This window comes from Cheilinus undulatus, linkage group 15 (genome assembly GCF_018320785.1).
Source record: "Cheilinus undulatus linkage group 15, ASM1832078v1, whole genome shotgun sequence".
Lineage (NCBI taxonomy): Eukaryota > Metazoa > Chordata > Actinopteri > Labriformes > Labridae > Cheilinus > Cheilinus undulatus.
The window spans coordinates 43799169-43823821 of NC_054879.1; the positions used below are offsets into that span (position 1 = coordinate 43799169).

The 24653-nt window shown below is 37.5% G+C and overlaps 2 protein-coding genes across 3 annotated transcripts in view; both read right to left on the minus strand.

Moving 5' to 3' along the window:
* Positions 1-39: 39 nt before the first annotated feature.
* Positions 40-10839, minus strand: nostrin (nitric oxide synthase trafficking). Of its 2 annotated transcripts, XM_041807881.1 has the most exons (16): positions 10744-10839; positions 10558-10643; positions 10391-10474; positions 10120-10182; positions 9951-10032; positions 9802-9864; positions 8091-8189; positions 7851-7976; positions 5126-5224; positions 4921-5046; positions 4422-4530; positions 2139-2227; positions 1909-2034; positions 981-1233; positions 782-874; positions 40-702 (listed from the first exon to the last, which is right to left on the minus strand). In XM_041807881.1, the coding sequence occupies exons 1-16, from the start codon at positions 10837-10839 to the stop codon at positions 566-568; spliced, it is 1731 nt and encodes a 576-aa protein (XP_041663815.1). In that variant the 3' UTR covers positions 40-565. The 2 variants fall into 2 exon arrangements, with proteins under 2 accessions (XP_041663815.1, XP_041663816.1); XM_041807882.1 differs by lacking the exon at positions 9802-9864 and having other exon boundaries at positions 10744-10788.
* Positions 10840-13446: 2607 nt separating this feature from the next.
* The window catches only part of cers6 (ceramide synthase 6), a 30609-nt gene continuing 19402 nt past the window's right edge, over positions 13447-24653 (minus strand). The window contains exons 5-11 of the mRNA XM_041807841.1: positions 24060-24110; positions 23884-23976; positions 18898-19026; positions 18541-18647; positions 17100-17256; positions 16907-16930; positions 13447-14412 (exon numbers count right to left, since the gene is read on the minus strand). Coding sequence (XP_041663775.1) covers positions 14254-14412; positions 16907-16930; positions 17100-17256; positions 18541-18647; positions 18898-19026; positions 23884-23976; positions 24060-24110 — 720 coding nt within the window. The 3' untranslated portion in view covers positions 13447-14253. The remainder of the gene's footprint in view (positions 14413-16906; positions 16931-17099; positions 17257-18540; positions 18648-18897; positions 19027-23883; positions 23977-24059; positions 24111-24653) is intronic.

A 24653-nucleotide genomic window follows, 5' to 3' on the forward strand; every position in this document is an offset into this window, starting at 1 on the left:
TGATGACCCCTGCTATAAAGAAACTACACTGAGTGTGGACTTTTAAAGTCATAACTGCTGGTTGTTGTTTTGTTTGTGCTCATGCTTGTCTTGTTTTTTCAAAGCTTGGTCTTATTGTATTTTCCCGAAGACTTCTTCCTTGACAGTGATTCAAACCCTCAGTATGTTTGGGTGGAAATACTGACAGGTCTTTGATACGTGAAGTAATCAGACATTCATTATAACTTTAACATTCTCCATTTATTGTTGCTCATATAGTAGTCACTCAAATGAAAGGAGTCAGTAAACTGGTCGGCTAAATCTGTACTTTTGATCTATTTAAACATATTTATGAAATGCCCATTCTAGTTTTTATTCTGTACAAAATGAGGAATAAATAATGAGAAAAAAATGATTAAGGTTTAAAATGTACAAACACAGCATCAAGAACTTCAGAAGAGAGTGAGCTAATCCAGTTTGTTGGCAGATGAAGGTGCAATAATTTGTATTTTTTTCTGTGAGTTTTCCTCAGTTGAATTTCTGCTGCAGGAGTGTCAGTCTTTAATGGTATGATGATTTTTGCAGATCAGGCCTCAGACGATTTGATGCTACTCAACACGGGTAGCTCCTCCACATAGGTTGATGGGAAATGTCCCGTCTTTCCGTTCAGTTGGCCAAACCACCAACCAGTCTCCTCCTTTCTATAAATGTCTAAAAGATCTCCTGTGAATCAGAGAAAATAATGCATCATAGGACTGGTTAATAACTGTGGAAGAGAACGTGCTGTTTAGTCGCCGCCTACCTTCTTTTAAAGTCAGCTCATCTTCATGTTCAGGTGTGAAGTCATACAGCGCTTTACATTTTCCCAGGCTGCTCATCTCTGCTGTTATTTGACCTGTTAAATGTCAATAGTTATCACTGCTTGGCACATGTATGAATGCAAACCTTTTTTTCATCATATTGGAAATAAATCATTGCATAGATCTCTTTGGTTTCATCACCTTGTTCTTTGTCATCGGTGTGAGGCGGGTCGCCGTTCACAGTGCTGTCACACTCCACAGCTGCGGCTTCCTGTGTCGTAGCTGATGAAGCGACCTGCTCAGGTGCACTTGTTGAGGTCTCCACTGATCGTTGTGTCCCAAACTGAGCAGGTCCTTTGTAAATGATTGAAGCTCTCAGTGACTGCCGGGATCTGAACGGGGTCCTCCTGAGTTTGACTGGACGACTCAGTTGAACGATGGTATGCTCACAGTCCTAAGACAGAATAAGATTTGTTTCCTCATGCAATTTCTGTCTTAAAAAGCTGCTTTTAAAGGCTGAGATTCTTCAAAATGTTCTCAAAATTCTGAGCAACTAAGAATAAATAAATCCCACATGGTCCAAAAGTGGCAAAACATAAAGATAAATGGGTGAAAAATGACTAAATGGGCAAAAATCAGAAAAAAGGTGGGAAAAATGGGCTTAAAGCATCGAGTAGTAAAACGGGAAATTAGTGGCATTTAATTGCAAAAGGCAGCTTAAAGGGGTGAAAAAATTGCAAAAAGCTGGATGAAAGTGTCAAAAATGGGCAAAAATAGTAAAAATGGAATTAAAGCAGCGAAAAAATACAAATAAAGTCAATGGAAATATGCAGACAAAAAATAGAGGTTGACAATTAAACCTCCTGTATAAGTGTGGGAAACAAACTGATTAATGCTACTTGCAATGGATAATATCTGAGGGAAAAATTTCCTTTTTAAGTTTTTTTGGGGGAATAATGTAAAGTTACTCTGGTTAAAACATACTGAAGTAGAAGTAAAAGTACTGATTTCAAACCATACCTGAAAAAGTACAAGTACCCGCCCTTAAAAAACTTCTTAATTACAGAAATGAGTAAATGTAATTAGCTACCTTCCACCCCTGTCCTTAACATAGAACAAATAATCATACCTTGTCTTTCCACTTCATAATGCTGTCTTTAAATCGGTGAAAGGACTTGGGTTTCCCCTCTAGTTCACACAGCGATAAAGAGAGTTTGTAGTGGGTGGCCTCCAGGAGATCCAGTTTTAGAGTACACTGAAGGAACAGAACACTTAGTGGATCAAATTTATGATCAGTTCAAAGTAAAAGTCCATTAGTGCACACCACTATCCATCCACCACACACCATACTCTGCTTACCTCATCCAGCTGCTGCTCTGTTTCCTCAAGGTTCTTCTGGTTTGAAAAAGAGGGATTTTCTGTGTAGCTTTTTATCAGTTTTTCAATGCCTATAAAGAAAATTTAAAAAGTGACTGAATAAAAAAAACCTTGGTTCTGTTTTGAGATAGCTATACTGATAGAAATTTGATTTATGCCTTGTCCAGAGTTTGATATGTAATGTTCATGCTTTAATTCTTATAGGATAGAAAAATTCTGGCTATGTAAAAGTAAAAAAAAAAAAAACAGATTTAAATTAGGGCTGAATGTTTTGCAAAAATAATCAAATTAGGATTTTGTTTTTCCTAATATTGCGATTGCAATTTTACTTGGTGGAGAAGTTTCTTCTCAGAACACACTCCCTGGGTTAGTCAAGCAGCATGCTTTGACTTTCCAGGGAGTGCATAGGTAGAAACCCTCATATGGACTGATACATTTATGACTATGTGTACTGAAAACAGTACAGTTATTTCAGAAGCAATCAATCCATAGCAGCATGTATCTGAATATGAAGGTGCAACAAGCTTTAAGCTATAAAGGAGGCAGCTGGGGTGGAGGTGATGCTGGCTATCAGCTGATGCAGCTTAGGGTTAGACTTTTGTGATCTAACACTAAGTTTCTAAGTTAGATGGAATGAACTAACTCTTTTTGCTTATATTGCAAATCTGATGTCAATCACTTTATTGTAAGGGATTATTATTTTTATGTCATTCACTTTTATCAAGAAAAGGAGTATTTTTTTAAACAATTATTTAAAAAATGACACTTTTATGCAGGGGTGCCAAACTCAATCACAGCAGGGCTGGATTCTGGATTCAGGTCCAACCTGAGGGCCTAACAGGGTCACCTTTTTAATCATAAACTGTCAACCTTGTTTCACCGGTAATAAAATATGATAAAAATAAATAATGTAGTACTGAGGATAAATGACTTTGACATTTAAAAAGTTAAAAGATGAGTTTAAAGGCTCACAATCTGAGAAAAGTAAATTTATTAGTTAAAAAAGGTCAAAACATGAAATTGAAATAGAAAAATAATGTTTTTAATGGCAAATATATTAAAAAGAAGTAAAAATCATGAGATTAAAAGGTCAAAATATGAAATAATTTTTTAATCATGAAATTAAAAGTCAAAAAATGATTCATAATTTTAAATTGTGAGTCTAAAAAGTCAAACTATGGGATTATGAAGTCAAAGTTTGGAGTTGGAAATATGAGATAAAATACAAAATAATTGGTTAAGAAGGTCAAAATATCACTTAAAAATCAGAATTATGAATCTTAAAGCTCAAAATATTAAATGAGAAGTGAAAATTATGAGTTCAAATTCTCAAAGTATGAAATTAAAAGTCAAAATCCTGTTTGAGTTCTAATTGTGAGATGCTAAATTGAAAATGTGAAATTAAAACACAAATTAATTACTTTTCCCACATTCCTGACTTCTTATCTAAATATTTTACTCCTTACTTAACAAGGATATTTTAAATCATCAAGGATAAGTTCACATTTTTATACTTGAGGAAATCTGCAGACCTCACACTGATGGGCCAGTTAGAACAGAAATATGAGATCCTCTTGCGGGCCGGATTTTGCCCCCGGGCCTTGAGTTTGACACCCTTGCTTTAATGTTTGCATAATGTGCATAAGATCTCTGCCACTGCAAAAAAACCAAAAAGATTTATTAAAATTGTATTTTAAGTTAAAGAAATATTGCAACTTGTGTGATTTGTAAATTGCAGCAGGCTCTATTGTGATTTTTAACCTAATTGGTGATTAATTGCCCAGCCCTTATTTAAATCAACTGCATAGGATTTAATCTTAAAAATTTAGTTGGTCAAAATAACAGGATTACAGAATTGGATAGGATCAGGTAATTCAAGCTTATTTTCTATTCAGATCTTTGAACAACCAGGTTAAAGATGAGCTGGATTACCTGATCTTTGCTGGAAAATACTGGATTACCAAATCTGGGTTTTAACCCCTTAAAGCCTGTTGTATCCTATTTGATACATACTTTTATGATACCTCTATCTAATCAATATGATCATAAATTACTAATAAAACTCCTGAATACAATCTGATAAATGATAAAAATGCCCTCAAGTGGATTATCAGTTACCAAAAATGTAATGTAATGCATTTTTTGGATTTCAGTAGAAAGTGAAATAAACATTCCAGTTCCAAAAAATTAGAATTTTCTGGCTATAATTTGGGTTTTCAGGCTTTTATGGGTTAATTATCCCAATGAAACAACTAAAAATCTTGCCTTCCCGGTCTTTCTGTGTTCTTGTGATGCTGTCCTCCAGACGCTGGAGTTTGAGTTTGATGGCGTCTTTTCTTCTCTCTCTGCCCATGAACGATTTGCTCTCTTCTTCCTGATTCATACAGACAACATCAAAATAGCATCAGTAACTGTGGTAATCTCTGTTAAAATCTGCAGAGTATACATCAAAGCTACAGGGCTGTACATTTACACATAGATATAGAAAAATCAGGAACATCCCACTGTGTTTTTAAAGTAGACCTGCAACAAAAATATACTTCAGAGCTCACTGACTAAACAGCCTTCATCTCACACCCTGTCACAAAATGACAAGTACTTCTTCATATCTGCTGCATGAGTGCTCCCATTAAACAGACACCCCCCTGCAGAGATGCATTTGAGTATTTCTGAATGGGTGACTCACTGAATGAGTCTTAGGCCTGCAGACAGGCATCTCTCCAAAATGCAATGTGTCTGAGATGTACATAAAAACCATACTTACATAATAATCAACCATCAAAAACTCAGCTTTGCTATCCACATGCATGATGTTGTTTTCCTCCACCAGGGTTTGAATGTCTCTGTCCATGTCCACCCTTTGAGTGGCCTGTTCAATCTGTTTTTGGCCCTAAAATGATAGAAATATTTTTATTTAAGCCAGGGACTTGTCCTGCATTCATGTGAGGATAAAGGAGGATATGTCTTACATGACTGATGGTCTGCCCAAAGCCCGACGTGAAGAGGTTGTATCTGTTCAAAATGTCACAGAGGACTTCAATCCGCTGTTTCTCCAGCTCTTGAATGATCTGGAAAGCATAATGTAGTGTTATGTTTTTGCCAACCCACTTTGAAAACTTCAAAATAAGGTTTTCACAAAACAAGATTTTTGAACTCCAATAAAAGACTAGACAGTGACATTAATATCTGGTTGAAAGAAGGGAAACAAAACCAGAGATTCTAAACATCCAATGTTGGGAAATTCTTCTATCTAAACATAAAATATTGCAGGTAAATTTTTGTTTAATGTAGACGGTCTGCAGGAGTTTGGCCTAAAAGAAAAGTTTGATATTGATCATTAGAATTACATATTGTGCAATTTTAATGCATGCTATATTAAATGTGAATTTTGACATCCTTGCAAGAGGCGATAACAGGCTTTCACAACTCAGTGCATGCTGGTGTGTTGCAACCGCAGGATGTGGCTACATGATGCGGTGTGCTGCACCGTGACAGAGATGCCTTTAGATTCCCACAGGTCTGTCATTAAAGGTCACACATATTTTACCCCTTCAAGACAAGTTTATGTTGGTCTCAGAGGTCCCCAAAACATGCCTGTGAGGATTGCTGCCAAAAAAAAAACACTCCAGTATTGGATTTTTGCAAGTCTAAAATCCCCCTCTGTTTCAGCCCTGCTCAGAATGAACTGTTTCTGTGGCTGTAGCTTTAAATGTTACTGAGCTGTCTGACTCCGCCCCTCTCAGGAAATGGATGTGACTTATTGAATGTGACTCTCTTGATCCTCCTCTCAGCTGAGAGGAGGATCCATGATGGCCATGATGTAAGAATGTTCCAAATCAATTTAAAGGAAGATATTGTTAACCTTGTTGGAATGGCAAATCATAATTTAGAAGATGCAACTTCCCGTTACCAGAAGGTGGCACTGTGACTAAATGAAAACTCTGACATTTGACTCTGCTTAGGCTGTGAGTCTTATGATTCTTGTGAAATTTGATAAATAAAATAATCAGTTAAAAGTTAGGACTATTTTTGCACTCTGCCAAATAATTCATCCAACTTTGACCCCAATATTGGATGTGCCCTGGGACCAAAAATCTAGCTTTTGACAATGTTTGATCATCTTGTCTAGAATGAGCTAAAAAGATCTGAAGTGAGTCAGATAAAAAGTGAAAAGGGGGACAAATGGCCAAAATTTGGCAATCATCTTCTTGTACATTTTTCTCAAGTCTGGACATGCTATATGCCTCTAGATCAGGGGTGTCAAACTTAAAAAAGATAAGTTTAAAGGCTCACAATCTGAGAAACGTAAATGTTTTAGTTTAAAAAGGTCAAAACATGAAAATGAAATTAAAAAATAATGTTTTTTGAAGGCAAATATATTAGAAAGAAGTCAAAATAATGAGTTTTAAAGGTCAAAATATGAAATAAATTTTGTAATGATGAAATTAAGAGTCAAAATATGATTCAAAATTTTAAATTGTGAATGTCACCTTTTTAACCAGAAACTGTCAACCTTGTTTCACTAGTAAAAAATGGAAAAAAAAAAAAAAAAAACTTAGCACTGATGAGAAACGATTTGACATTTAAAAGTTAAAAAGATAGTTTAAAGGTTCACAATCTGAGAAAAGTAAATTTAGTAGTTCAAAAAGGTCAAAACATGAAATTGAAATAGAAAAATAATCTTTTTAAATACCAAATATATTAAAAAGAAGTAAAAACCATGAGTTTAAAAGGTCAAAATATGATTCAAACTATGGGATTATGAAGTCAAAGTTTGGAGTTGAAAGTATGAGATAAAATACAAAATAATTGGTTAAAAAGGTCAAAATTTCACTTAAAAATCAGAATTATGAATCTTAAAGCTCAAAATATTAAATGAGAAGTCAATATTAGGAGTTGAAAACCTCAAAGTATGAAATTAAAAGTCAAAATCCTAAATTTGAGTCCTAATTGTGAGATGCTTACTTGAAAATATGAAATTAAAAGACAAATTAATTTCTTTTCCCACATTCCTGACTCCATGTTTAAATATTTTCTCCTTATTTTTTCAGATTTTTTGACTTAATAAGGATATCTTAAATCATCAAGGATAAGTTCACATTTTTGTACCTGAGGAAATCTGCAGTCCTCAGACTGATGGGCCAGTTATAACAGAAACATGAGGTCATCATGTGGGCCAGATTTAACTGTTCCACAGGCCGGATTTGGCCCCCGAGCCTTGAGTTTGACACCTGTGCTCTAGATCTTCGGGCATGTGTGTCAAATGTTGTCCAGGGTTGTATTCTAGGGGGTGGTATGGGGCTATTTAGTGATTCTCATGCACAAAGCAAAATCACATGTAAATGGCCACCACTTTTGAATTCTGTGCACATTTTTTTTGAGTTTGGGGTCATGTTAACCCCCCAAAAGAGCAATTCTTTAGACAGAATAATAGTAATTCCTCTCATTCTGGTGCACTGGCTTAAAAAAGTTTTATAACACATTTGGTGGACTGTGGTGGTGCTCCAAACAAAGTGCTTGAATAAACTGACCCCGTGGTCCTTCATCATTTTTAGCAGCCAAACACTCCCTGGTTTAACTCTTATCACAAATGAGGTGTCCTTGAGCAAAGACACTGAACCAACCTGTCCACTCACAAAAAACCTCTCTCCACAAGAGGACCACTCTAAAAATTAGATCATATTTTTTGTGCACCTGGTAGCAGTTTTTCAGTGTGTTTTCCCACTTGAGTCTCATTTGATGACCCTCCAAGTTGATATTAAAGTACTCCTCATCCACCCGCGCCTGCATCTCTGCTGACTTTGTCAGTCTGTTCAGCATCTGAAAGTCAAATACAAGGGGCAACATATACGTCATTAATGTGATGGTAGCTTCTCAGTATTTACTCCTAGACAATGGAAATATGAAGAGGAGTAAAATAGACTTATATTGTACCTTTTGTTTTTCTTTTTCAGTGCAGATGTGTTTGTTGTTCTCAACAAAGTTGAACAAAGCTTCATGTTCTCTTGTTAGTCCAACCAATTTCTTCTTGATCTGTTTAAAATGAAAACAACAGAATCCATGTTGATATCACCGACTAAGCAAAATCAAATAATAATCAAAATCAAACATTTTATTATTGCATTCTTAATAAATTGATGAATATGTGTTATTATAGGGAATCTTTCTAAATGTTACTGTGCTCTACTTTATCTTGATTTATCCATGTTTTGCACATTTTCAATGTTATTCCAAAATTCAGAGAAGGAAATTTATCTTGAGGATGTTTAACTCTTTTTGTGGATTTTATAAATCAATATGAGTTTTTTTTAACAACCTCAACAACCAATTTGTTGTAGTAGGCTCACAATCAGTGACATGGGGATCACCTGAGTGCAGTCAATGTGTCTCGAGTGATTGTAGTATAAAGACACCTGTGTCTGAAAGGTCCAGTCACTGGTTAATCAGTATTCCTGGCTACCATTACACCATGAAGACAAAAGAATATCCCAATCAACTCTGAGGAAAGGCACTGAACATCCCCAGAGTTCAGTTAAATCCATCATCAAGAAATGGAAGGAATATAGCACATGTGTAAATCTGCCTAGATCAGGCCATCCTAACAAACTGAGTGAGCGTGCAAGAAGGAGACTAGTGAGAGAGGCCACCAAGACACCTATGACTACTCTGAAGGAGGTACAAGCTTCTACAACAGCAGTTGCTAGGTCTCTTCTCCAGTGAAAGCTTTATGGGAGAGTGGCAAAGAGAAAGTGACTGTTGAAGAAAACTCAGATTAAATCTGGACTAGAGTTCACTAAAAGGCATGTGGGAGACTCCATGATCAAGAGGAAGAAAGTTCTGTGGCCTGATGAGACCAAAATGGTGCTTTCTGGCCATCAGATAAGAGGCCCAACACCACACATCACTACAAACTCATCATCCCCACTGTGGAGCACAGTGGTGGCAGCATCATGCTGTAGGGATGCTTCTCAACAGCTGGCCCTGGAAGGCTTGTAAAGGTAGGAATATATAGGAAAATCCTGGAGGACAATCTTATTCATTTTACAAGAGAACTACAGTTTTTTCCAAAAAGACAATGAGCTGAGGCATACAGCAAAAGCTGCACAGAAATGGTTTAAAGACAACAATGAATGCTCTGGAGTGGCAGAGTCAAAGCCCAGACATCAATCCAATAAAGAATTAGTGGCTGGACTTGAAAAGGGCGGTTCACGCCTGATCCCTGTACAACCTGACAGAGCTTGAGCAGTTTTACAAAGAAGAATGGAGTAAAAATGCAGTGTCCAGATGTTTGAGCCTGCTTGAGACCTGTCCACACAGACTCAGTAGTGATTGCAGCCAAATGTGACTACTAAATACTGACTTGGAGGGGTGAATATTTTTATTTCATTGACTGTAATTGTAGAAATCATTCACTCTGATATTAAAGACTTTTTCTTTTTATAAAGTCAAATATTATTGACCATAGTTGATTTATAAGATCAGTAAAAGAGAAAAACACCACAGGGGATGAATACTTTCTATAGACACTGTAGGCTTCACCCTGATAATAGAAACTGAGGGTAAACCCCTGCCAGAGCTTACTCAAATTCATACTAAATTATCAACCTGTTTCTCTTTATCTACTGAGAGGTCAGGATTCTTTTACCTTGAGTTGCTCACTCCAGTTTGCAGTAACAAGTTTTCCATTTCTCTCAATGGCATTGTCAAGCTGTCAATGATAATGTTTTACTTACAACATGATTGGATACCACAACAAAAAGATTAATGAGTCAATATTAAAGATAAGTTTCATACAGGCCTCTTCCTCTTATTTTGCTCTTCTAGAACTTGTCTTATTTCCAGAATTGCTTCCTGTTGAAATGCGTTTCCCAATGATCTGAACGAAAAACAAAGTTAACTGAAAATCCAAACAGTTGTTTAATATTTGAACAGGCAGGTCAGTTAAACTGAGGTTGAAAAGTACCTGTGGGCGTCTGCTCTTGAGTACATCTCATCTGACACATGACACCAGGCGCTGTAGGTGGAACTGAGTGGGGGAGCCAGCATGAAAAGGTTAGAGCTGTGGGCTTATTAGCCCAACACCTGCCAATGTTTAGATCACGTCTAACTCGCTGGGTGCATGTTATTTCCCTGGATGCCACTATTTCTGTGTGCAGTGAGTCCCCATGAAGAGGTCATTAAAGCACAAAACAGACAGGAGAACAGCATAAAAACATCCAAACTGTGTTTCTTACTTATTTGGCATTCCTTTAGAGGCTCTGATGAGTTTGCCTGCAAGTTTTTGAAGTCCTTTGGCGTAGGTGAATTCCAGCTCAGCCCTAAAACAAGGAAAGGTTTCAACCATGAGTCAAACAGTGACTCCCGTCTATAAATACTTCAGTCTGTCTGTAGGGAAGCCTACCTTTGCTGAAAAACTGTGAGGAGCTCTTTGCAGAAATACTCCCCAGTTTTTGAGAACCGTTTAACATTTTGATAAAGTTCGTTATACTGAAAGACAGATAACACAGTCTTAACAGAACACACATTTAAGTCTCATTTTCAACTTTTAAAGAAAATACCAAAGCGTCTTTGTGACAGGAATACTCACAGAGCAGGTGCTGATAGGGTCCTTCATCTTAAGACTGTGGCTGTTTGTTGACTTTGGACCGAGAACTTTGACCACCCTCCGCCCATAGTCATTCATGCGGAAATCACCTGAGTGTGTCCGTGTGCTATAAAAAGGAAAATTCCAGTTAGAGGTGAAAAAAACTATAAATGTAAACTCAGGTGACATGGCGAGTCAGCCTGCCAGCGATAAAGGAGAGCATATAAACACAAAACAAAACCCTGTAAAACTCCCATCTGTCAGTTGGTGCAGCTCAAATATCCCACATTGAAAATAAGGGAAGTGAGTGGGTGCCACTATCTAGTAAGTTCCCATTTTTTTAAACAGCAATACAGTCTAACATTAGCACTTATGTAGTGTTTTTGTCCGGCTTTGTCCAAAATTAACCATCAACATTTGAGGCTCTGATTCACCACCTATTGTAGTTACTCAGACTCTGGGTGCTGTTTGGCAAACAGGTGGTGCACACTTTTTTTTTAAAGAGTTTTATTTTCACCTAAACCGCTGCTCTGCTGCAGCTGAAACAGAGGTCGTGGGAGTGGTTCTATTTAATCAGAACAGGGACAGTTTGGCGGTTAACACTGAGGGGGAAACCTGAACTACCCACTGAAGAATACTTTAGAGTTGTTCAATCTAAGTGAAAACCTGGCACGCCATTTGGATTTGTTTCACACATCCATCTGGAAAACCTTCCGTAGTCGGCGTTTAGGAAAAGGCAGAGGCTTTGAAAAAAACACTTGGAGGGTGATTGGATGAACGTTCTGTCTGTCACATCTTTACGAGGCAATCAGAGCAACAAAACACGTGGTGTAGCCACTACCGAGGAGTAAACTCTATAGAGAACTGTATAATGCCAACCATGGGGACTGTGGACTTGGTCGTTTTTGAAGAAAAAACAACTCACTGCTGGTTTTTGTAGTCAAGTTCTGATAAAACTGGCGCTTTAGCAGCATCCACGCGAATCTCTTCCACCACAATTGCACAGGCCTCTTGTTGCAGCTTGCTTACATCATGACTCTGCAGTGCCCGAAAGTACTGCCCCTCAACGCTGATTGGTCCTGTTTCCAACCGGGGCCCAAACGGTTCAGACGGGAGCTTTGCAAGCTGGATTCGCCAGTGGGAAACACGGAAACAGGCGAATCCATCTGCTTTTAAGTTTAATCAACTTCAGTTATGTTGGCTTAACTTGACTTTGTTTAGTAATACTAAATAATATTGTACTTTCCCTAATTGCAAAACCCAGTTAACATAACTGACTAAATTTAAATTTAATATGCTGTTTATTAGAGTGCACCAAAATGTTGCCAACAGTGTTGGAGAACTGCAAAAGGTGGGAAAAAATAGTAGTAATATACTTAATTTCAGCTGCAACATTCCCTTTGAGATCCAAAATCTCCTGTTACAGGGAAGTTCTGGCAACAACAGCATCATGAAAAAGTTTCCAATTAAAGGTCACATATTTTACCCCTTTAAGACAAGTTGGGATTGGTCTCAGAGGTCCCCAAAACATGCCTGTGACGTTTGTTGCTGAAAAAAAACACTTCAGTATTGGATTATTGCATGCCTAAAAACCTTCTGTTTCAGCCCTGCTCAGAACGAGCTGTTTCTGCGTCTGTGGCTTTAAATATTAATGAGCTGTCTGACTCCGCCCCTCTCAGGAAATGGATGTGGCTCCCTGTTCCTCCTCTCAGATGCCGGCTGAGAAGAGGAACAGAGAGGAGGAGAGAACTTTCTCTCAAGTTGGGAGGGCCAACCAAATCTGGGGGCGGGGCTAACTCCCCACACGACATCATGAGGGGGAAATCTGAGAATGGCTTGTTTCGGCACACATTTTTTGAAAGGTGGGGGGGTGGGAGGGAATGTAATTTTCTAATTCTTGGAAGGATTGTGGACAGGCAGGGACCAGTGTTAATTTTGGCAGCTATTTTTAATTTTAGTCTTAACTTTGGTCTTTAAATGAAATGCATTTTAGTTTTAGCCACATTTAGTCATTTCTATCCTTTTTAGTTTTAGTCTAGTTTTAGTCGACAAAAAATCAAAACATTTTAGTCTGGTTTTAGTCCACAAAAAAGTCCTCACATATTAGTCTTTCCTTTCAGTCCAAGCATTTATATTCTTGCCTAAATCTGGTACCAAATCATAGTAGTGTGTTCTCTGCACTCTGCACAAACCTGGGGTCCCTGCTTTCTACAGATAAGAGGCAGAAAAGGATTCTGAATGTCCGACAAAAACTACATTACATTTTAGTCTAGTTTTACTCATCTTAATGAAAACTAAACTTCTTTTTTTTTGTCAGTTTAGTCATCACAGATCTACTTTTGCTGGTTTTAGTCTAGTTTTTGTCATGGAAAGAAAGGCTGTTGGCGAATAGTTTTAGCCATAGTTTAAGTCGAGAAAATTAACACTGCCAGGGAAACATATTTTTGCTATGCCTGAAGTGTATTTTGCATAATGTGACCTTTAGAAAAATAAACAGTGAAAATGATGAGCAAAATTAATTTAACAAATTACTACTGCTCCCAATATTTCAACCATCTCTTAATTCACTGTTTACACCCAAATTATCCAGCTATGCCTTATATTATTGGCTGAAAATTGTTAGTTACAGTTATAAATCATCAAGCTTTTTAAATGAGTTTTTCTGGCTGATTGCTCTGATTAAATAGACAACACATATTTGCAATCGTCATGTTTTTTATTGAATAATTCAAACAGCTTGTGTCCACCTCGTAGGAGGACAAATGGCCTTTTCATGAAATGCCTACCAGAAATGTACCAGAATACTTAACAAAATGCTTTAATAGGGAATACAGCATGTAGCCATATCAGATGCACACACATAATACTGTTATTGACATCTCATATACAGTTTGAGTGGAGAATGGGTTGAAAAGGGTGAGTAAACTTTGCACATTTTGGCATCTCTTTGGGGGTGTAGCATTTAAAGTAAACCCAGATCTTCAGCATTTTGCTAATACTCGTTACAATGGTGAATGGTGGGATAAAAACGGCTGTCTTAGTGGTGTTGAAGATGATTTTACCTTTTACTCTGACATCAAAGTAGAACCAATGTCCCACTACCATCTGCAAACACATTTATAAAAAAATAAATAACATAAAATGACACAAACATAAGAAAAAGCCACCCCCAGTATGCCGGACTACTGAATGTTGAAGTAGCATGCTTACATTGTAAAATGAAACGCTTTCATTCATTGGTTAAAACAGAGAGTGAGTTGTACCAATAGGAGTGCTTTGATATTTCACTGAGTGCAGCCTGATGCAAATACATAGATGAAGAGAATAAACTGAGCAAGAAATTAGTAAAGAATGAAATTGATAACAAAACTGCATTCACAGAAATCTATCAACAACTTCCAGTACCAGACAGGCGATGTTCATGTCAAAAACACACACTCATACACACACACACACACGCAGAATGACGGATGGTGTCTTCAGCATGGCTCCAGTGTTGTGATATCAGCTCAGTCAGTGTTCGTCTGGATACAGAGCTCCCGTCAGGTAGCCATTAGTCCCGTGATTTTTGTTGGTCCCATTGGTGCTGCTGCTGTGATGTTTTTGATTGGGTGGAGGGCTGTCGTCCTCATCAGAGCTGGACTCAATGTCGCTGCGGTCGTCTTTAGACACCTGCAGAAGTAAGAGGGATGGATGGAGATTAAATTTTTCTCATTAAAATTTGTATCTGTGTCATTATCAGCGGCAGCCATGCGTGGCGGTGCTACAAATGGGCTTCAAACCAGGAGGTGCTCTGCCAATCAATATGAGGCAACAAGCTGAAAGAGCTCTGAGATGTGTTTGCATGAGAATCTCTGAACATATTATTCTATTTTTATATAACATGATTGTGCCCATTACTGATTTATTTTGCAACTACTTTTTCATTATTGATATATATTTATTCTGTAAACAGTTCATTTACAATTCCCAACCAAAAAGGTGTAAATAATTGTAAAATATTACAAGACAACACATTGTATTTTCCATATACAGTTAACATTTTCCTCTGCTAAGATTACAGATACAAGTGAGTGGCTCTTTTTGTATACAGTGATGATGACAGCTAAGGTTAACGGTAGTGAGACTACTCTTTGTTGACCCACAGATGGGTGATATTTGTGACAATGGTAACTTTATATGTAATCTTTAATAAACTTTGGGTCGATGACCATTTAAGCTGAACTAATGCTCTCTTTGTCCTTCTGCCAATAAAAGAACAGCGCAAAAGTGTGACAAAGGTGTAGCATGAATCAATAAAGTGGCAAATTCTCATTCTGTAAAATACTGAACCACATAATATTTAACATGTTTGACTGACAACCAATCCATTAGCACAAAAACTGTTCAGAAAAAATTGTTGTTTGGAGGATAAACTCAAGATCTACTTAAATCTATAGGTCAGGAACAACAAATGCTAATTAGCTGCTACCTAACCCTGCTTACTCTCAACAGAAAGCTAGCAGATCTGTGACTTTGTTTGGGTACATTTTTTTAGGGGCTGTAGTGTTCGAATAGCAACACTCACAAAAGTAGTAACAATGCTAACAGGCATTTGTATTGCCTCTTGAAAAAGAGATTTTTAATCTCAATGAGGTTGTTCTCCTGGTTAAATAAAGGTTAAATAAATAAAATAAATGTTAGCATAGTGACAATAACATTAATGAACAGGCTTTTGTATAGTAGGCTATACGCTATGTTAGCATAGCCACACTCACAAATTGCACAATTCTGTTAGTATACTTAATTTCAGTAGACTTTAATGCAGAGCAGACCACTAAATTACAGCGCTAGTATTGTTTCAATTGGTACACTGCCATTTTACTCTTAAAGGAACTGGCAATGGCTCTGTTTTCTACCTCTATTTCTTTCCTGTTGCTAACACTAGCTAGCTAGCAAATGCTAACATTAGCTAGCGTGTTGACATTAGCTAACAGTACAATGTCTTCACCAATATGGCGTTCACTGTGGGTGCCAAGTGTAAATTGTTCCACCTTTAGTTTTTGTCCATTTTGAGTACAACGAGTAGTAAACTGCTTTTGAGTGTCTGCATAGCTAAACTCACAATAACATTGCTAACAGCCTTTCATATTATATACACAAATGTTAGCATATCCACATTCAGAAAATAACAATGCTAACAGGCTTTTGTATTGTATATATATATCATTTTAGTATAGCCACACTCAGAAACAACAGTCTAGCAGGCTTTTGTATTGTACATGCTTGTTAGCATAACCACTTTCACAATTACATCGCTAACAGCCTTTCATATTATATACACTAATGTTAGCATAGCCACACTTAAAAATAATGCTAACAGGGTTTTGTATTGTGTATACCTGTTAGCATAACCCTTTTCACAATAACAATGCTAAAAGGCTTGCATATTATATAAGCTAATGTTGGTATAGCCACAATAACAATGCTAACAGGCTTTCGTATATATAAGCTAATGTTGGTATAGCCACAATAACAATGCTAACAGGCTTTCGTATATATAAGCTAAGGTTGGTATAGCCACAGTAACAATGCTAACAGGCTTTCATATATATAAGCTAAGGTTGGTATAGCCACAGTAACAATGCTAACAGGATTCTGTATTGTATCCCTAGCAGGCTTTCGTATTATATACAATAATGTTAGTAAAGCCACAACAACAATAACAATGCTAACAGGATCATGTATTGTATATGCTATTGTTAGCGTAGCCACACTCTTACTAACAATGCTAAATTACAAGCAGGATTGCTGCAAATGATTGCATGTCTATTAGAAACATAAAAATAAAAGCTCATGAAAAGAGCTCTTGGGTTTTATTGGTAAAATCTAATTTTTCTTCACTCAAACGTCTAATATCAAACTCTCAAGGGAAAAAAGTTGTTTCTGCAACGTTTTGTTAGTTACTTTGTCTGACTCTTACCACCTGCCAACATTTACAGGCATATAAAATGGCTATTTTTTTTTTTGTAATTGATTGATCTCTCTGGTGATGTTTTGCATTGTAGCTTAAAAATAAGCATCAACATTGATGTTAATGTCTTTTATCACCAGAAATTAACTCCTCACAAAAGTAATCATACATTAATAAAATATAAACAAGACATTCAGCTTTGAGGCTACTTACATGTAATGGATTCCATTTTCCCACCTTGGAGGTTGCAGGTTAGGTAAGAGAACAGGAAGGAAAAGTCAAAAGTTGAAAACATTACACAGCATTTATGTATTACAAGCAACAAAACACCCTACTGTGAGAGCACAGCTATAACTGGCAGGATTTGCAGAGGGACTTAAAAGAGGAGCCAAGTGTTGTGACTCACTTTTCCTCTGGAGATGGCTCGGCACGCTGTCTTCACTATGAGGTAGGACCAGAAGGAGTGAAGAAGCTGCAGCAGGATCAGAAGCAGGTTGAAGACCCACCAGGATGGGTAGGGCCCGACAATCTCCCAACTCTCAAACAAGGTTGTGTTTAAAATCCTTCAATAGAAACAAAGAGGGAGGGAAATTACAGGCTTGACATGTTTATTATAAAAGTATGCTCTCTTAAAGGTAGAAAAATGCATGAGCAGAGATCACAGACAAAGTCAGAAAAAACAAGGTGTGCTCAAGGCCAGCTCTTTGTCTTTCAATGATATGTTTGCACAAAACATGACTGCCTTTCATGTACAGGAGGCCTTTGTTTGTGGTTCAGTTTATGAAAAGCCATAAACCTTACTGCAATTAAAAATTATGATGAAGGCAGAAAAGGGCAATTCAAGTGTTATCATGCAACTAAAATTGCAAGGATCTGTGTTAAATTTATCCCTGAGCCAATTCTTGCAAATGTCTATCTGTGAATCATCCTCCGGATCCTGAAGCCATGGCAACAGCTTTACAGTAATGACAACTTTACAATGTGTGTGGAGGCTGACAAAAATGAAATGAACCACTGCATTACAGTGTGGAAACAAAAGACGAAGGAGCTGTGTGGTCCCAAAATCCTAAAATCCTATTGTTTTAAAAACCTTCTTACTTCAAAGTAACCCTCGCTATAACAGACAGTAAACTTGGATCTAGATGCCTAAAATAGAATTTTATGTGCTGATGCAGAATGGATGGTGTCTAAAAGAAGAGCAGACAAGTGCAGCTACCTGACTGGGAAACTAAATCGTGCCTCCTTTCACTGGGGAAAGGTGTGATAAGAGTGCTGCTGATGACTGCAAGATGTGCACGTTTCAGGGCTAGAATTGATTTGTGGTTACTGCAAATATCATCAAAACAGTCTTTCAGTCGGCATTTACCAGCCCCCTATAATTTGACTTTTAAATTTGTGGGCAACACAAAGCAGAAAGAAATTAATTTAATAATTTAAAGCTGCCTCTCTTATCTGGTGAAGCAATTAGGATGGATTGGCCTCAACTTGAAATGCTGAATAATGAAACTTAATTACTGAACCCCCTTAAAATTACAAACAGTGCTAAAGAGAAGAAAACAAACAGATGCTCTAAAAAACAGGTGAAATTTCGATCATAAAATGATCTCCTTTTCCATTTGTTTGGCTTTCTTTGCTGTCAAAAGCTGCAGTATCCATAGTAACTATTACTTAGCAACAAAATTCAGAGATGCTGCAGAACTGGAAACTGAGAAAGAAGTAAAGAAGCACTGAAATCCTCGTGACACTGACATGCATTTTCATCTTACAAAACCTGCACACTATCTATTCTCCAGTTGGATTTATTTAACAGAAACTTACAACATGCAGACAGGGTGAATAATACTCACCAGACAGGGTAAACTCCCAGCCTGGAACTGATGAAGAGAATTGCAAACATTGCAAACAGGAGGTTGCACAGTATCTGACATTTGGCATAGTTGGCCATCTTGGCAGCCTTGGAAGGAAAAAAAAGCAACAAAATTTAAACAAATGCTTTGACAATCTCTTAAAGAGTTAAAAATCCAACTTTTCTTAATCTGTATAATGACCTAAAGAATAGGCTAAACCTGTGATTGTTCTTTATATGGATTCAAAATAATGATAGTATACAAGGGCTTCAGTTTTGTTGGAATAATAATGTATAGCTGCACATACCACTCCACCCACACATCTCTGCCTCCATCTGCAGCATTTAGCACCCTCACCTCTATCAGCACGTCGGCTGCATCATGGAGACACATGACCAGGGTCCCCACTCGTGCCATGTTGTTCACATAGGAAAAGGTGATGAGGGAGATCGTTGCCACATGGTGCAGGAACATGAGCAGGAAATCCTAGAGGACACAGTTGCCGAGGAAACATGAAATGACCAAACAAAGTATGGTCAGAACTGCCTTGAGGTTTTTTTTCTGAAATTAAGTGCATGCAGCACAAACCTGAACTGTGAATACAGCGACACACAACAGCTTTATGTGTCAGTGTTGAGGCACGTTTTCCAGTCTTCCTACTTACAATTGTACAGCACAATGGTGCCTGTGTGCAAAATTGGCACAGGAAGTACATGTTTGAGTTTCCTTGACCTCGAAATGTCCTTCGCATGAGTTAGAAACTGCACGTCATTGTTGCGCATGTCTCAGAATAAAAACTCTATTTTAGTGAGCCGTGTTCGTCATGTGCCTTTGCACAACCATTGAAAAGATATAAAAAAGTTCTGACAACACAATGACTAATCACCAGCTACACAAACAAGCATAGCAAGAATGCCCTCACTGTCAGAGCTCGCTGACCACTCTGTGCTGTGATTGAAATGTGTTTTCAGCTTTGCAAAGTGCTATTGTGGAGATTTTTCTCACATGGCTCTGTCATTGTTTAAACTGCAATTCAACCATTTGGAAATTATTTAAAAATCTTGATTAAGGGAAGATCGTCTCTTTTTTTTTTAATGTCACATATTTAACCCGTTTAAGACAAGTTTATATTGGTCCCCAAAACATGCCTGTGAAGTTTGTTGCTGAATAAACACTCTAGTATTGGATTATTGTATGTCTAAAAAAATCCCCTCTGTTTCAGCCCTGCTCAGAACAAGCTGTTTCTGTGTCTGTGGCTTTAAATGTTAATGAGCTGCCTGACTCCACTCCTGACTCTGCCCCTCTCAGGAAATGGATGTGGTTTAATAGCTGTGGCTCTCCTGATCCTCCTCTTAGCTGGATCAGGAGACAAGGGTGGAACTTTCTTACAAGCAGGGAGGGCCAACCGAACCTGGGGGTGGGGCTAACTCCCCACATGACATCATGAAAATCTGAGAACGGCTTGTTTCAGCATACATTTTCTGAAAGATGGAGAAAGGGAGGTGAGCGGGAATGGATTTTTCTGATTCTTGGGGGGAGTAGAGACAGGCCAGGGGCGTATGTTTTTGCTACAAAAGCTTGTAAAAGTGTGTTTTGCATCATATATGACCTTTAAACATGACAAAGCATAACAGAAACAGAACCCAATAACATTCTTAAATTAAATAAATGCAAAAACATCCATCATTAAAGTTTGAAATAAACAGTACAAAAAATTCTCAAATCAGCTAACTGATGGGGAAAGAACAAAGACAGGGTTGGATCTAGACCAGCAGTTCTGAACTCGTTTACCTTCAGGTCACCACCTCCATAATAACAAATCATGACCCAAATTATGTAATTTTTTTCAATAGTCGCCAAATATTTTTCTCAGAATATGCTACGTTCTATGCAGGCTAATATCTTCACTTATTTCTTGACTACATATTCGTCCTGTTTTTGTCTCAGTGACTCCTAGAACACATATTCCAAGCTTCTAAATGGGGAAATACAGACAATGTTATCCTCTTCCCATGGTGAGAGGTATTTTTTATCAGCTTTCTATCCACTTCTGCAAGGAGAACTTCCTTAAATTGTATATTTACAGATATACAGACATCAGTTACATATGCAAGTGGAAACTAGACAAATATCAGATCATACTTTGTGATCTTGGGGTGATCAACAAGTCTGTAAGAAGGGCTCAGGCCACCCTTGGCCACCCCTAAGGTTTGCCCATAATGAAAGCAGTGCTTTAACCCTCAGAGCTCACAGCTACTGTATTCCTTCACCATCATGTCTCACCTGGACTTCTTGTCTTAAAAAGCTTGTAAAACATCAACCCTGTGGTGTATAGTCAAGCTCTGTACATGCTTTTTTTCAGGACAACCTGGGCTATAAGAATATATCTACTACAGTAATGTCACTGGAATTTAAAAAAACAACAACAAAAAAGTTATAGGATACTAAAAACAAAAGAAAAATGAATCGGAAATTGAAACGTGCTGATTTTTATTGATAACACAAACATTCTGTGACTAAGGTTTTCTAAACATCTACACATACAAAAAAAAAAAATCCATGCACTTTTTGCAGTTAGATTAATTCGTGCCATTCCTCAAAGCAGTAGAGACGCAAAAGCTTGCCTTTGGTCGACAGCCTCTCCCATAATGCATTGCAGAAAACAATATGGCAATGCCCAGGCAGAAAGCCAAAGTCAGTGATGGAAAATGAATTAAAAATGGATAAAATGGCGCTTATTATTGGATGTAACGATGTGGATTTCATCTTTCAAGACCCCGAAAAGTCACCAAAGTTCTGGGCTTGCTAGAACTGCGTTCTTTAGGGCTACAAAGGCAAACAAACGACAGCAAGGCCAGCTTTCAGAGGAAAAAGAGTGTCTATGACCTATGGTTCAAAAGCTATTAATGTTTTTATAAACTTGTAACTTCTTGTTGTATACGACAACGCCAACCTCACAGACCCTGGAAAGTCAGCATAGTTCCACTAGACAATGTTCTATAAGAGCTACAAATGCATGGGGAACATAATTAGAAAGACACAATGGAGAGCTTTCATAGGAAAAAACAAGTTAGTGTCTACAACCTGTGGTTCAAAAGTTACCAAGCAATTTCCAAAGGTGTGTCCGTGCCAGGTGAGCTCTAAGGGTTAAGGTGGTTTAACGATAGACGAACAAAATTTAACTGCTATTTCATGATCCTATCGAATAGATTAATGGCATAGAATAGAAAAACAATGTAGTAAAATAAAAATTGGAGTAAAGCACAGTACTTACTAAGTCCCTTTGTTGTGTTTTACAACTAAAAATGTACATTCATCTCTATTTTTCCACTGACAAAATCAAAATAACTGACTTGATATCCAGGATGCAGTCATGCTGCATGGGAAAGCATTTCTCTATCACAGTGTTACTCAACCCTGCCCCACCAAAGAGCCAAATTGTTGACAAATGCCTTAGGAAGAGTCACAATGTAAGTGGTGAAGAGTGGCAAAAACTGATTAAAGTGGCAGTAAAAATAAGTACAAGGTGGCCAATAATAGTCAAATAGTGGCAAAAAAGAGGCAACAAGGGGCAAAAAGGGGCAAAGTAGGCATAAAATGGCAAAAAAAGTGGGTGAAAAGTGAAAAAAAAAACAGGGAGAGAAAATGGCAGAATAGGGCAGTAAGTGGCAAAAATGGGTGAGAAGTTACCAAAAAATGAGTTACAGGTGGAAAAAATGGCCAAAAAGCAGCAAAAACATGGCAAAAAATTTGTGTAAAAGTGACTAAAATTGGCAAAAAGCAGCAAAGAGTGGCATTCAATGGCAAAATGCAGCTTAAATTGGTGAAAGTGGCAAAAAGGCAAAAAAAGGCAAAAAAAACTCAAATAGCAAAAAGAAGGATAAAAGAGGCAAAAAAACTGGTGGCAAAATAGATAGAAGAGTTAAGATAGATAGATAGATAGAAGTAGTTAAAATGGGCAAAGGAGATGGCAAAAGTGGGCTTAAAGCAGTAAAAATGGATTAAAAGTAGCAAAAAAAAATTTTAAAAAGCAAAAAATTGCAAATAAGGGCAGTGGAAATGTACACAAAAAATAAAAGGTTGAAAATTAAAGCCAACTGTATTAATATGTGGATTTAAACTGATTAATGTGACCTGCAATGGATAATTTCTGAGGTCATAATTTCCCTTTATAAAGGTTTTTTGGGGAATAATATTTCAAATGAAGACATAAAAGAGCCATAAATCATCACAAAAGAGCCACATGTTGAGTATCACTGCTCTATCACATCTACAGTAATGTTTCAGCTTAAAGCATCAAGCACTGATCCAAAGAAGTGTCATAAAAAGAAAGGAGTATGAAGAGGAATGGAGTAATGATGCAAGATAGAGAATGAAAGCAGGCAGAGAGTGTGCGGGGAGAACATACTGGAGTTGGCAGGGGATGCAGAGGACCTCCTCAGTGTAGAGCTGTGCATGAAAAAACTGAAAGGAGAAACAAAAAACAGACAACATGCCAACAGTCAACAAAGAGATGACAGAGTGAAGGCAAACACAGCGTGGCATCATGGGAGGCTGCTGAGTGCAGTGTGATGTGGAGAAGGGAGAGCTGGGGATGGACTGAAGACAGGAGAAAGATCATGCATGCAAAGTAAGACAAAATCAGCCAAGAGTGGAGGCATTTTGATGACAAAACAGAAAAGAGGTGAAGGTAGCGATTTAAGAATGTTTGCACCAACTGATCGTGAATCTCAGTTCTTACAAACATTGAACAAGAAGGACATTTTGAAGCTTAATGCCTCATGCCATACGTGACTCTAACGACCTGTAGTTTTCTAAGGATGCTATGCGATGAAAATGATATGTATTTTTAGTTTTAAATGTTGGATTCCTTATAAAAATGGGCCTGAAGGATCATCAATAACTCAAGAAATTCTATTACACTTCCATGTAACAGAAGTATAAAACTTGTCAGAATTGAATTCATACACAAAATCAAATTAAAGCCTGACCAAGGAAAGAGTTTTAACATCCTAATCTTGAAAAAAGAATCCTTTTAAGCCTTGAACTACTTTGTTCTCATACTTGAGCTGAAATAGTGACTAGTGAGTGAGTTTACACTAAGGTGAAGAGCAAATATTCAGAGACTAAACACTGCAGAGTCATGTTGACAATCCAAAAACGGATAGACAGTCAGCCAAAGATAATGTCTTCCCCATGACGCTGCTTCTTACAGTGACACAAACAAACTGAAATGTTCTGCTGTCCTCGAACTAAATGAATCGTCTTTTAGCTGGGTTAAGTTTGAACAAATATTATTCTGAAGGCATGAGGTACGTTTATGAGGCTTGCAGGCATTCTTACCTTCCTCCTGATGTCTGTGAACTGGGAGAAGAGTAAGGACAGGTAGAAAGAGAGCTCCAGGATGTAGTAGTAATGGATGTCCACAGTCAGCGGCTGCATGAACATAGAGAAAAGTTCAAATAAGATCTAGAGACGTCTTGTAAGCATCCTTGATAGTCAGTGGAGTGTACTTTTACCTGATAGGGGTAGTTGTACCAGCACTCTTTAGTGTTCCAAAGCCATGGAGTCTGCAGGAAAGGAGAAGAGGAGTTTTAATTTTTTAACCCAAAAGAAACTACTAAAAATATCTCAAATTTGATCAAAGGATTATGAGTTAGAGACAAGGTTTATGTAACTGACATAAACCTCCCATAGACGGTGTTTGGGAAAGGGCAGGGGCTTTGAAAAAACAATCGGAGGGTGATTGGATGAAAGTTCTGTCTGTCACATCTTTACGGACCAATCAGAGCAACAAAACATGTGATGCAGCCGCTACCAAGGAGTAAACTCCATAGAGTGGGGTTTTCAACCTTTTCAGCCCTCAACAAAATAAAGGCGCCAGAGACCGAGGATCCCCACTGTACCTGGAGGTGGTTGAACACAGCCATGCATATTCAAGAATAGTGCAGACAAGGCTGTCCATAAGGGGGGTATTTTATATTTATTTACGTGAATAATAACCGCTCTTATCAACAAGACAAATATCTTTATTTGTTCATTTGTGTAGTGAAATAAAAATAACTTTTGTTACAAACATAATTGAAATGGGTTAAAATTGCTAAATTTGGTTA

Bases quoted from the DNA above. Each gene is read 5' to 3' on its own strand.
- nostrin (XM_041807881.1), bottom strand. From the start codon at position 10,839: ATGAATGACTATGGGCGGAGGGTGGTCAAAGTTCTCGGTCCAAAGTCA. The intron at 10,644-10,743 runs GTGAGTATTCCT...TCTGTCTTTCAG, and splicing joins ACCCTATCAGCACCTGCTCT to TATAACGAACTTTATCAAAA. The intron at 2,228-4,421 runs GCAAGATTTTTA...TTTTCTTTATAG, and splicing joins AACACAGAAAGACCGGGAAG to GCATTGAAAAACTGATAAAA.